The sequence below is a fragment of the Enhydra lutris genome, unplaced genomic scaffold (assembly GCF_002288905.1).
Source record: "Enhydra lutris kenyoni isolate GAN:26980312 unplaced genomic scaffold, ASM228890v2 scaffoldscaffold9, whole genome shotgun sequence".
NCBI lineage: Eukaryota > Metazoa > Chordata > Mammalia > Carnivora > Mustelidae > Enhydra > Enhydra lutris.
In genome coordinates, this window is record NW_019154093.1 from 28500894 (window position 1) to 28515545 (window position 14652).

General features: G+C 42.0%; 1 protein-coding gene across 1 annotated transcript in view; it reads right to left on the reverse strand.

Annotated features, from left to right (window-relative positions):
- The window catches only part of LOC111143525 (cytochrome P450 2J2), a 42041-nt gene that overhangs the window by 7522 nt on the left and 19867 nt on the right, over window positions 1–14652 (reverse strand). Inside the window, exons 6-8 of the mRNA XM_022497340.1 lie at window positions 13784–13925; window positions 10834–11021; window positions 4849–4987 (exon numbers count right to left, since the gene is read on the reverse strand). Coding sequence (XP_022353048.1) covers window positions 4849–4987; window positions 10834–11021; window positions 13784–13925 — 469 coding nt within the window. The remainder of the gene's footprint in view (window positions 1–4848; window positions 4988–10833; window positions 11022–13783; window positions 13926–14652) is intronic.

Consider the following 14652-nt stretch of genomic DNA (forward strand, 5'->3'; position numbering starts at 1 on the left):
GAAAAATAAATTGAAAAAGAAAAAAAAATTAAATTAACTGCAAGGCTAAAGAATCATGGGGAGAAAGCCATGAGTTCCGTGCTTTGCTTTCTCCTCCTTTGGTATTCCGCTGCTCTCCTTGGTATTGAAACTGTTCTCCTTGTTAAGTGAACTTGGTCCTGGCTGGGCTTCTTGTTGATCTTCCGGGGGAGGGGCCTGTTGTAGTGATTCTCAAGTGTCTTTGCCCCAGGCGGAGTTGCACCGCCCTTACCCGGGGCCGGGCTGAGTAATCTGCTCGGGTTTGCTTTTGGGAGCTTTTGTTCCCTGAGCGCTTTCCGTAGAGTTCTGGAGGGCGGGAATGAAGATGGCAGCCTCCCGGTCTCCGGCCCGGAGGAGCCGAGAGCCCGGGGACCCACTCCTCAGTGCGCCCTCAGAGAACAGCGCCGATTTACTCCCGTCACCCTGCTTCCGGCCGCGCTCCGAGCTGACAGAGCCTGCGACCCGTTCAAGGTAACCCCGAGCTTAGAGCTTACTCCTCGGCTCTGTCTCTGTAGCCGGCTTCCCCGTTCTAATACCTGTAAGCTCTGCGACACTCAGACACCCCCGATCCTTCTGTGACCCTGCGGGACCTGAGGCCACGCTGACCCTGCGTGGGCTTCACCCCGGTTAAGCCTCTGGAGTGATGTCCCTCAGCGGAACAGACTTTTAAAAGTCCCGATTTTGTGCTCCGTTGCTCCGCCGCTTGCCGGGAGCCGGCCCCTCCCCCCACGGTCTATCTTCCCGTCGCGATCTCCCGTTGGATTTGTAGGTGTTTGCAATCTTTAGATAAGCTATCTAGCTGATCTCCTGCTACCTGAAGTAGTCTCAGCCTGCTACTTCTCCGCCAAGAGTCCTTGACTCCTCCCCCAAGAGTCCATTCTTTTTTATGGCTGAATACTATTCGTGTGTGTGTGTGTGTGTGTGTGTGTGTGTGTGTGTGTGTATCCACACCAGGTCTATATGACTGGCTTTTTTGAAGATAACAAACAGATTACTTGGTAAATGCCTCTCATGTTTCCTCATGATTTGATTCAGGTCATGAGGTCATGCATTTCTGATAGGAGTAACACCAAAGTGAGGCTGTGTTCTCATTTCCTTCTATTGGGTGGTACACAGTTTTGATTTGTCCCGTTATTGGTGGTGTTAACTTTGGTCACTCGATTAAGGTGGTGTCTACCAAATTTTCCCCTGTAAAATGATTATTTTTCTCTTTGTAACTAGTAAATACTTTAAGACTATGTTAATGAGCCATTCCTCACTGACCTTTCATCCACTAGTTTCCCTTGCTATCTCTTGGCTAAATTATTTATTACTCTAATGGTTGCCAAGTCATGAGCTTTAAAATTCCATCATTCTTTCCACATCTATTAGCTAGAATTCTACTAAAGGAAATGCTTTCACTTGTACCCACTTTTCTACCCATTTATATCAGTATGAGTTCAGAGATTCCTATTTTTATTCAAAGGGTTATAATTTGTTATCATTATTTGTTTTGATGCTCAAGATGTTCCAGACTTGGCTATTAGCTGCCCATTCAAGCTGGTATTTCCTTAACTTTTGGGCACAACAGTGTGTTTCAGGCTCATCTTACCCTTTCCCTTTCCCAACCATAGAATCAGCCATCTTTCTAAAGTCAAAGTTCCTTTTAGTGGATAATGATATAATGATATCTAGAAACCAAGATCTGGGCATTTGGCATGCTTGCTGATATCAGGGAAGTGTTGCTCTCAGTGCACATCAGCGGCTAGAGCTGGGGAATCTGTATGTATGTACTGCGAGTATTTATTTAAATATATGTATATGTATCCATGTTTACATCTATATTTATTTCTAAATCTGCCTACCTACCTATCAGAAATCTGAGTTCATATCGATAACCTCTGGTTCCAACTCAACACCAGAGTTCATTCTATCTTCTCTCTTTCCCTATTTGTAACTTCCTCCCATTATTGGCAGTAGGTTTACTTATTGGATCAGTATCCCTTGTATATGACCCATCACCACCACAGCCACCCTGTGAAGACCCCACCTCATCTCATTTGTGCTCTGACTCCCGCTCTAGGCTTCTACTGTCCTCTCCCTTGCAACAACCTGCAGTTCCACTACTGCCATCTCTTTTGTATGTGTGTTTATGATAACTTACTTTCTTCCCAAGTAATACATATTCACCACAGACTTTTTTTTAAATGCATGAAAAGGAAAGGTATAAAGATGATAAAAGATGTAAAAGATGGTTATAATCCCATAATCCTGACAAGAACCCTTGTTAACATTCTGACATATTTCCTCACTGTCCTTATGGGGATCCCCCTGGACACTATAACTGGTATAATTCTCTGTAGTTAATTCTCTGTGCTGCATGTGCTACTTTGTATTTTCCCATGTAATTAAATACTCTTGAAAACTCATTAATGTATGCATGCCTCCATTTTGTCCTCTGCCTAGAAGGGGCTGTTGAGGAAATAAAATTAGGTAACACATGCAGAAGTGTTTAGTAAATGTAAACGTGCAATACAATTATGCTGCTATTCATTATTTGGGGCCTGTGTTTCCTACCAGCATGTGTCTCATTCATCTCTGTTCCCTCTGTCTTTATCTCTTTACCCATCACACATAGCATGATGAGCAAATTTGTTAAAATGGTACCTAGTCAGCTGTCCTGTGAATACTAAGATTCTCCTAGAAGAATCCATTCATGATGACAAAGCTGGACCCAGATAGTCAGAAACCAGGGTTAAAGTACTGTTTCCATCAGTAACCAGCTGTGGGTAGTAAGCAAATTCATCTCACAGAGCTAAATTTTTCCCACTTGTCAAATCCATGAAATAATCTCTCTTCGAACTGTATCATGTGACCAGCTGGGTAATGATACCAAGAAGATGACAAGCAGGAATTTTCTTTTCAAAGCATGAAAATGAGGATTGCTTCCTCTCAAACCTTCCGCCCGGATCACAGGAAACTGGTATCTTCTTGGTACTCCCACCACCTGGCTATCACCAACTAACAAGGTTGATTACTTCACTGGTAAAATGAGGGAGATGACCTAGGTGTTTTGGGAAAAGTTCTTCCTAACCTCATCCTCTATGACCAAATGAGCTTATCTGAAAAATAAGGAACCAAACTCTTGCCTTTCATGAAGCTGCCTGCTGCCATGTCAGATCCACCTGGAAGGACTTTAGTGAGGAAAAGAAAATAGGAATTTGCCAAAATAGCGTCACAATATTCCCTGGTTATGCACAAGTAGTAATATCACACATGGTCTTCTTTCCCAAGAAAAAAGAAGGGGCCGTCCATATCTCATTCTTTCAGGGAGGCTGTCTTCCAGAAAGTGCTAGACCAAGAAGCAGGAAAAGCAACTGTGTGCCAAAGATGGGAGTGGGGTGGGAAAGAAAAAAACAGTGTGCTGACATTTTCTTAACTCATTGGATATTTTAGATTTCTGTTTCTTCTGTTCAACTAACCCGCATTCTGTCACACCTCCTGTGGGAATCCCCAAATTGTTTGCCTTCTTTGAATTTCATTCTTCTCCATCACAGGGATAAAACTGACTGCAAACCGGCTCCAATTCCTGTCTTCTCGATGTACTCACACCATCTGTTATGTGACTTCATACCCTTTCCCACCAAAAATTATAGTATTTTCCACTCCCCTAGTTGGGACTGAGTTTATGACTTGCACTGGCCAACAGAATGCCGTGGAAGTGACAGAATGTCAGTCCGCAGCCTGAGCCTTAAGAGACATTTTATGCTTCCATTCTCTCTCTCGGGATCTTAACACCAACATTTAAACAAACCAGGCTAGCTGCTAAAGAATGAGAGGTAATGTGGAAAGCTTTGTTGTTCCAGCTGTGGTCATCCTAGATCAGCTGTTCAGCCGCTGACCTCCCAAACACACAAACAAACTCAGCTAAGACCCAGCAGAGCTACCTAGCTGAACTATAGACTTGTAAGCAATAATACTGTTTTAATAACTTATTGTCTTAAGCCACTGAGTTTGTGGACTGTTATACATGTGTATGCTAACTGATAGCTGTGGGATGAATTCTGAATCAAAGTGGAAGGGCCTTTAAGTGGGAAGATAAGTTAGATTCCAGTTGTGGTGAAGACAGCAGTAGACCAGAAGCATAAAACCTTGAGTCTTGGACCCCTGTTCTGCCAATTCCTGGGGCACAGGATCTTGGATAAGAAACCACTCCCTTATTCTTCATTTTCTTATGTTAAGAATGGAAATATAGCTTACTTTCCTGTCTAATTATTAATAACTGGGTTGCTGCAAAGATTAAGTGAGATCATGTGCTTGCAAATGAAGTCTGTAATTAAGAGGGTATGATAAAATTCTCAATAGCAGAGCCCCAGTGAGGCAAGAATAATTATAATCCTTGAAATTTACAGCTGGGACTTGGTACTGAAATTCGAACTTTGAAGCTACTGTAGACAGAAGACTGGAAGATATTCCTACATCTCATAGCAGCTTTTCTATTAGGAAGGGACTTGTCCAATGTGGGCAAAGATGACATAGAATGAGGTGAAGTAAGACAAAGAAGATCTAATCAGAATCCGTCCAGGTACACTCAGGGCGGTGTGCCCCTTGGGCTTCAGGTCATACCACACGGGTTCAAATTCCAGTTCCTCCCCTTGGAAGCCTTAGTGTCATCAGCAAAATGATAGTGGACCACAAAACCAATTTATATTTATTTTTAAGTTAATGATGAGCAGACTATCGTGTATTCCATTAGTGTGGGCTCTGTGTAACGTGTAGCAGGGAGAAGAGGAGGGGGAGGGCTAAGAGAGGGACTCTGGATTCGGACACTCCTATTTGTTTACAACTCACCTACTGAGAAAGGCAGAAAGGTTTCCCTTTTCTTAAACTGTCCATTCTCCAGAAAATGCTCCGGATTGAATGTGTCGGGGGTGGCCCATTCTGCAGGGTCCCTGTGCACTGCAGTCAGATTGGTCAGGATCATGGTCCCCTGGAGAAGGCAGCAAAGACTCAGGCAAGGCTTAACCCACACAACACACCTCCTCAGAAGAGTAGCAGTCCCCTGACTCCTACACCAGGGGCTGATCACACCACACCCCACGGACTCCCTCACCCTCCCCAACTCACTGTCTTCCGAGCCCAGTCCCTCTCCCATCCACCCTGGCCCCTGCTCTTTGTGATGGGACAGCTTAAAGTGATGGGCTTGCAGGGCATTTGACCAGGGAAGTGTAGCTTCTATTGACTGCAGAAGGGATCTTCCTACAGGGACATATCTGCATCAACGAGAGAATAACACAGCAGCTGGCTAGTCAGTACCATCACATGAAAATCACCCAGCCGCTCAGGCAAGTGACAACTGCGGCAGCTCTATCCAGGTAAAAGATATCTCCTTCATCTCGTTTTCTCCCATTCTCTTCCCTCCAGGGTCTGGTACACTCCATAGGAGGTTGAATAATAGAATCAGGTACGTCAGTGAAAGGAACCACTATCCATCCAGGTACATAGCAAGAAACCCAGGAGTCCTCCATATTGCCTCCATTTCCCTCTTTCTGCCTTCATCCAATTCTTCAGTGAGGCTGCTCAATTTTTCTTTAAATGTCTCTTGATTCTGTTGCCTCCATTCTATGCCCACCCCTGCTTCTTACACAGGGATACCAGTTGCCTTGCTTATACCCCTGCAGGAGCTACTCATCTATGCCCATAACCTCTCCCCTTTTGATCTGCTCCACACTCTAAACATAGAGTGAGCTTTGAACAGGATTTAGTGATGCCACACCCATCCACACACCCACATCTTGAATACCTTTCAGTAGCTTCCCACCACCCTTAGCTGAGAGACTCATCTGCTGACTCCCTTTTGGACTGCTCTCCTTCTACCTGCGTTCACACTACAGAGGCCTGCTTTCAGTTTCTCAAAAATGCTATGTTCCTACTCACTTCCAGGGCTTTTTACAAGCTCTTCACCTTGCCTGGAATGCCTTTTTTCTCTATCACTGAGCTAACTCTCAATCATCCTTTAATCCTCAGCTCAAACACTTCCCTTTGGAAGCCCTCTACTCCTGGTTCCAGCGGGCCTGTATCTTTATGGAAACCAGCGAGTTCTCCCAGCTGAGCATTTATCATGGTTTGTAAGTATATACTTGCATGATTACTTTATTCAGAGTTGTTTTCCTAGTTGGGGGCATTTTAGATGCTTAATGGATATTTATTAAATTACTAAAGAAATAATGGCTATTTTGAGCATTTTCTAAACACTACATGAATGATCTCATTTTATCTCCACCTCTGGAGTAGTTTTAAAATTGTAAGGATAAGTCAGTCTAAGCTCTGAGACATGAAGTGACATGCCCAGACTCATGCAGTGGAAGGAGAGCCATGATTTGTACAAGGTCTAGTTTACGTCAAAGCCATGGCTCCATGCCTCTATAAGGTACAGTCAATGAGATTTCTAGTTCCCATGGTCTTTATTAAAGCTGATATTAAAAATCAGTGGTAGAATGACTCCGTTGAGCTAAACGAATTGCTAGAAAAATGCAAACAGCACCTGTGAAATAATTCAGACCTCAGCCTTCACCCACAAGATGTCAATCAGTAAGAAAACAGTGAATGGAAACAGCTGTAGGAATAGGTATAGGAATGGGTAAGCGCCTCCGGTTCTGTCCCCAGGTAAGACACACACAGAGGGACCTAGACAAATTGGAATGGATCCACAGAAGCCGACCAAGACCTTGATTAAGAACTATGCTGAGTGAAATAAGTCAAGCAGAGAGAGTCAATTATCATATGGTTTCACTTATTTGTGGAACATAACAAATAGCATAGAGGACAAGGGGAGTTAGAGAGGAGAAGGGAGTTGAGGGAAATTGGAAGAGGAGGTGAACCATGAGAGACTATGGACTCTGAAAAACAATCTGAGGGTTTTGAAGGGGGGGGGTGGGAGGTTGGGGGAACCAGGTGGTGGGTATTGGAGAGGGCATGGATTGCATGGAGCACTGGGTGTGGTGCAAAAACAATGAATACTGTTACGCTGAAAATAAATTTAAAAAATTAAAAAAAAAAAAAAAGAAAGAAAGAAAAGGAACTGTGTGTGCAGTGTGCAGAGAGGACACCAGGGGGCCGAGCTTTCAGCGGAAATCTTAAGACTGGTGAGCAGCTTGAGAACAAAGTTTCCTTTGTGAGGAAATTGAATCAGTAATCAAAAATCTCCCCACAAACAAGAGTCAAGGACTGGATGGTTTCCCAGGGGAATTCTACCAAACATTTAAAGAAGAATTAATACCTATTCTTCTGAAACTGTCTCAAAAGATAAGAAATAGGAGGAAAACTTCCAAACTCATTCTGTGAGGCCAGCATGACCTTGATCCTCAAACCAGACAAAGATAACAATAAAAAAGAACTACAGACCAATATCACTGATGAACATGGATGCAAAAATTCTCATTGCTAGTAATAGGATCCAACAGTACATTAAAAGGATTATTCACCACGACCTATTGGGATTTATTCCTGGGCTGCAAGGTTGGTTCAACATCAGCAAATCAATCAATGTGATACAATACATTAATAAGAGAAAGAATGAGAACCATATGATCCTCTCAGTAGATGCAGGAAAAGAAAAATTTGACAAAGTACAGCATCCTTTCTTGATAAAAACTCTCTGCCATGTTGGGATAGAGGGATAGAGGGAACATAATATCATAAAAGCCACATATGAAAAACCCACAGCAAATATCAACCTCAAGAGGGAGAAACTGAGAGCTTTTCCTCCAAGATCAGGAACATGGCAGGGATGTCCACTCTTACTACTATTGTTTAAAATGTACTGGAAGTCCCACCATCAGCACCAGACAACAAAAAGAAAATGCATCCAAATCAGCAAAGAAGAAGTCAAACTTTCATTCTTCGCATATGACTTGATAACTCTATGTAGAAAACCCAAACAACTCCACCCCAAAATTGCTAGAACTGATAATGGGGATTCAGCAAAATCACAGGATATAAAATCAAAGCATAAAAGTCAGTTGCACTTCTATACACTAACAGTGAGACAGAAGAAAGAGAAATTAAGGATCCCATTTGCAATTGCACCAAAAACCATAACTTACCTAGGAACAAGTCTAACCAAAGAGGTAAAGGATCTGTACTCTGAAAACTATAGAACACTTAGGAAAGAAATTGTGGAGGACATAAAGAAATGGAAAAACATTCATGCTCATGGATTAGAACAAATATTGTTAAAATGTCTATGCTACCCAAAGCAATCTACAGATTCAGTGCAATACCTATCAAAATGCCATCAGCGTTTTTCACTGAGCTGGAACAAACAATCCTAAAATTTGTATGGAACCAGAAAAGACCCCAAATGGCCAGAGGAATATTGAAAAAGAAAACCAAAGCTTAGGGCATCACAATGCCAGCCTTGAAGGTCTATTACAAAGCTGTCATCATCAAGACAGCATGGCACGAAAACAGACACATAGATCAATGGAACAGAATAAAGAACCCAGAAATGGCCCCTCAATGACTCTGTGGTCAACTAATCTTCAACAAAGCAGGAAAGAATATCCAATGGAAAAAGTACAGTCTCTTCAACAGATGTGCTGGGAAAATTAGCCACATGTAGAGGAATGAAACTGGACCATTTTCTTACACCATACAGAAAGATAAATTCAAAATGGATGAAAGACCTCAATGTGAGGCAGGAATCCATCAAAATCCTAGAGGAGAACATAGGCAGTTACCTCTCTGACCTTGGCGGCAGCAGCTTCTTGCTAGACACGTCCCCAAAGGCAAGAGAAACAAAAGCAAAAATGCTTTATGGGGACTTTACCAAGACCAAAAGCTTTGCGCAGCAAAGAAAACAGTCAACAAAACCGAAAGGCAACCTGCGGAATGGGAGAAGATATTTGCAAATGTCTTATCGGATGAAGGGCTAGTATCTAAAATCTACAAAGAATTTATCAAACTCAACAGCCAAAGAACAAATAATCCAATCAAGAGATGCACAGAAGACCTGAACAGACCTTTCTCCAAAGGAGACATACAAATGGCCAACAGACACATGAAAAAATGTTCAACATTACTGGGCATCAGGGAAATACAGATCAAAACCATAATGAGATACAACCTCACACCAGTCAGAATGGCTAAAATGAATAACTCAGGAAACCAGATGTTGGTGAGGATACAGAGAAAGGGGAACCCTCCTACACTGTTGGTGGGAATGCAAGCTGGTGCAGCCACTCTGGAAAACAGTATGAAAATTCCTCAAAAAGCTGAAAATAGAGCTACCCTACAACCCAGCAATGGTACTACCTGGTGTTTATCCAAAGGATACAAACCTAGTGATTTGAAAGGGCACTTGCACCCCAATGTTTATAGCAACAATGTCCGCAATAGCCAAAATATGGAAAGAGCCCAGATGTCAATAGATGAGTGGATAAAGGTGTAGTATATATAAACAATGGAATATTAGCCATCAAAAAGAATGGCATTTTGCCATTTGCAGCAACGTGGATGGAACTAGATGGTGTAATGCTACGTGAAATAAGTCCAAGAATAGTATCATATGATTTCACTTATATGTGGAGTTCAAGAAACAAACCAGATGAACAGAGGAGAAGGGAAGGAAAAATAAAATAAGATGAAAATAAGAGGGAAGCAAACCATAAGAGATGGTGACCTCTAGGAAACAAACAGGGTTGCCGGAGGGGGGCTGGGTGAGGGGATGGGGTAACTGGGTGAGGGACATTAAGGAGGGCACTTGATGTGTAATGAGCCCTGGGTGTGCTATGCAGCTGATCAATCACTAAATGCGACCCCTGAAACTACTAATATAGTATATGTTAATTAAATTAAATTTAAATAAAGAATTTTAAAAAAAGAATCTCCTTTGTGAGGATAGGAATTTAACAGAGACCAACCGAAAATAACTGCAGAGAGACTCTTTTAAAGGGCAAGTAAAGCAGCTCCCATGGAGAGAACATGGTGTCGTACAGAAAAGATGCATCTGGGAAATGGAACAGATCTGCCTCTGGAACTCTACTCTTGTCACTTCGTAGTTGAGCTCTTACACTAGGTTAATCACTCCGGAGCCTCAATTTCCGAATTTATTAAGTGGTGATAACAGTTATTCCGAGGACTGATTAAGACCTTCTGAAAGAATATACAAGAGTCCAGGACACACACTCCTTGCTTAATAAGCATCAGTTCCCTTCTCTCCCTTCTGAATAATTAATATCACACCAGCCTGGATTGGTTTCCCCTGTGACACAGCCCCACACAGGGCTGTAGGTAAAAGCCGGAAAAATACTTGTGGGCACTACCATGCTAGAAACACCAGCATGAATGTGATATTGGCCCAGGTAGTCTCAAATGTCCCTTCATTCTTCAATATTCTATAACCCCATGATTATGAAGCAGAATTTTCCAGGTCTGGCAGGTCCCTAGTGCTGTGAGAAACTCCACCCTGGCAAAGCAAAGGGCCCCACGACAAAGTCTGACCGAGAATTGCCGCTTGCTGTATTCGCACAAAGATCCATAATGCACATCACATGGTTAAAAAACAAAAATCAGAGACATCCCACAGCAAAGAAAAGCCGGTCTTTGCCTAATCATACTTGACCATGGAATCCTCCTTCCCCTCCGAAATACCTGTTAATGTCTAGTTGAATTAACGTTCCAAACACCACACATAGGGGAAAAAGCCAGTATTATCTCAGGTGTAACACAGCACTCTTCGCATGTAAAGGATTCCCTAGAACAAGGGTATGGGTCACAGTTTCTACCATTTCAAAAGATGGGCTTGAGGATCTGAGGCTGGGAGTCCCTGGTTACCTTGGGCAGGTAGTATCCAGCGAGCGTGGTATCACCTGTCACTTCCCTGGGCACGTTCAGGGGGATGATGTTTGCCATTCTCTGCACCTCGTGGATGACAGCATTGGTGTAGGGCATAGACTCTCGAGTGGCTAAGCTCGGCAGCTGTGACCGACCAATCACCCTGTCGATCTCAGCTTGGACTTTTTCTGGAAAAGAAAGTTCTGTTATTCTATTATTCCACAACCTTCCTTAAGCCTGATTAAGCTGAAGAATGGAATAATCAGGATTAAAATGACTAAAAAAAAAAAAAAAGAAAGAAAGAAAAGAAAGAAAAAAGGCTAAAACTATAGCAGGCACTATAGACTCCGGTTTCTCAGGAGTATTTCAGAGTGAAAAGTGAGCCTGGATTTAGATATATCTGGTTGCAAACTCTTGCTTTGCAGCATTACTGCTGCAAGTTACTTAAAAACTCTTTGAGGGGCGCCTGGGTGGCTCAGTGGGTTAAATCCTCTGCCTTCAGCTCGGGTCATGATCCCAGGGTCCTGGGATCGAGCCCCACATCCGGCTCTCCGCTTGGTGGGGAGTCTGCTTCCCCCTCTCTCTCTCTGCCTGCCTCTCTGCCTACTTGTGATCTCTCTCTCTGTCAAATAAATAATAAAATCTTAAAAAAAAAAAAAAAAAACTCTTTGAGCCTCTGTTTTCTCTTAGTGAGGATGATCTACATTCCTCTTAAGGAGATCTTGAGATTTACATGAACTAGTTTAGGTGAGCCCCCAGCAAGTCAAAGAAAATTCTAGCTGTGCCCCAATATACCTATTTTCCTCTTTTTTCTTTTTCTACAATAGTAGAGATTTTAGCGGGACTCCTGGTTGCCTAGTTATAGACTACATTTCCCAGATTCCCTTGTGACTAAGTGTGACCACGTGACTATGTTCTGGTCAACAGACTCTATGTAAAAGGGATGTTTAATACTTAAAACATATCCTTAAAGGAAGGGTATGCATTTCCTTCTTCCCTTCTTCCCTTCCTCTTTGAGGAAAGCGGCCCTTGAGGTGAGCCTTTGAGAGTGCAAACAAGGGCATCATTCTAGATACAACAGAGCAACATGTTGGGAGGACCTTAGAACCAGAGGGCTCTGCAGAGTCCAGCTCAGGCTTTTTTACTTTAGAGAGAAATAGATAAAGTGAATTTCTTTCTCACTGGCCATTTAAAATATTTTTAAACTTGTGGTAAAACATATGTGACATAAAATTTACCATATTAACCATATTTGAGCATACAGCTTAATGATTATATATATATATATATATATATATATATATACACATATGTGTGTGTGTGTGTGTGTGTGTGTGTGTGTGTGTGTGTATAAAATCACATTGTGCAACCAATCTCCAGAATTTTTATCTGGAAAAACTGAAACTGTACATCCATTAACAATAACTCCTCATTTTCTCCTACCTGAAGCCCTTGGAAACCACCATTCTACTTTCTTTTTCTATGTATTTGGCTACTCTAGAAACCTCATATAAATGGAACTATCAGTATATGTCTTTTTGTGACTGTATTCTTTAACTTAGCATAATGTCCTGAAGGTTCATCCATGTTAGAGCATGTGTCAGAATTTCCTTCCTGTTTCAGACTGAATAGTTTTGTTTATCCGGTCTTCCATTGATGGACACTTGGGTTGCTTCTGTCTTTTAGTTGTGGTGAATAAAGTTGCTATGAAGATGGGTATAAACATCCATCATTTTAAGCTATTGTTATTTTAGAGACCCTATTACAGAAGCCAAATCTATATCCTAATGAGGTAGCTTTTCAACTTTTTAGAAAATATAATTCATAGTTCTAAAAGCATTTTACATCATGACTAAAGGCACATAAACACAAATATACACACATATAAAACATACTTCTATGTATAATTATGGAAAGAAATAGTTTCATGAACAAACTTATCCTTACTACATGGGAAGTACTCTGATCTTTTCTATTCTATTTTTATTTTAGGAAAAATGTTGGTCTTGGTCTACTAAATTGATTTTATGTCCCATTAATAAACTGTTACCCACAGTTTGAAAAACTGTATCCTAATATCCCGTCTCTCATATGCTCAAACTGTTCTGGGTCCTAGAGGAAAAAAAAAAAAAGAAGAAGAAGATTACAACCGTCACTGCTTTGAATGGACAACAGTCTTTGGGGAAGATACATGAATAATGTGCAATCAGCACAGCAGTGGAGGCATATTAGGGCATCTCTAGAGGAGGAAAATAATCCTAATACTAAAGTCATCTTTAAAGGAAGTAGTTTCCTACAAGCATGGGGGAACATCTTAGAGGAGGTTGTATTTGAGCAGATTTCTTCAAGCGCCATCTGGTGATTTGCCATATAGAGAAATTGGGGAACTACACAAGTGGTAAAGGGAAGAGCAGTCCTGATGGCAGAGGCATAAATAAGGACAGTGCAAAACAAAAAAAACCCAAAAACCAAAACAAAACAAAAACCAAAAAACAACCATGTAATTTAGTGAGACCACCATGCAGGGTGGGTGGAGCTGAGGCTGGACAGAAGGGGCACATCAGAGGGCATGATATGCCAGACTAAGGAGTTTGAACATTAGCCACAGGGAAACAGAATACATTACCTACAAGGATGGAAGGCTGTAACCAGATTTCATGTAAGAATGTCAGTCTTTTCCTGGAACTCACCACAATGTCAATTGACTCCATTGCCTCCCCTCTAGACTCTGAGTTTCCTGAGGGCAGAGACTTTGTTATATTGCTATGATGTGAACCCATCCGAATCCAACAGAAAAACTGAAGACGATACCCGTTTTCAAGTCCATATCACTTCATGATTGTCCTAGCTTTTCACTCTACCATGCTATCTTCTAGCCCCGGCTAGGGGGCAGTATGCTCCAGGAGGTACCATTCTGTCCTGGCCCAGGGACACTCACTGACATGCTCACCTTGGATTTCTGGGTTGAGGGCCAAGTAAAGCAGACCCCAGCGCAGTGTTGTTGAAGTTGTCTCGGTTCCAGCGAAGAAGAGGTCCAGGGTGCTATAGATGAGGTTTTCTTCATGGAAACTTGATGTAGCATTGTCCCTGTTCTAGAAAGCACAATGTTTATTGGTTTATTCAGTTGGTTCTTGGTTGCTACAATACACAGGGGCTTTACCCTAGGGTGAGAACATGGAAGAAAAGATCCCTCTTGGCCAGCTCAAGAGGTAGAGGCTTATTACACAATATCATTAGCATCCTCCTGCCCCAAGTGCTGGAAGCTTTTGTTGGCTTTGGTGGATGAAAATCAAGATAACTTTTTCGTTTATGCCTATAATTTGGGAGAATCTATTAGTAGAGTGGAAAGAGAAACAGTTTAATAGAAAGACAGGCCTGGATTCCAATATTAGCTATATCATTGTGCACTATCTGCATGACCCTGGGGTAAGTCACTTAATCTCTCTGCACCTCAGTTTCCTGTTTCAAAAAAGAGAAATGAAATACACATGCCCTTTAAGATGGTATTATGAATTACATGAGATATAAAGAGCACGTTACAAATACTCAACACATGCTTGTACTGATACCAGGGAGAATAAATTGAATTCCTCTTATGTAAAACAATTCTCATATTTCCCTGTTAATCTCTTCCTTTCTAGGTGAAACCAAGAAAGGTTGATTCCATCAACCTCACAGCCCTCCAACATCTTTGTCACCTTCCCCTGGAAGCTTCAATTTGTCAACAGACCTCTCAATGTGTGGCCCCATACCTGCACAACATATAGAAAGGAAAGTCTCCTCCTCTGTGGAGAGATCAGTGCTTCTACTAATGTTATC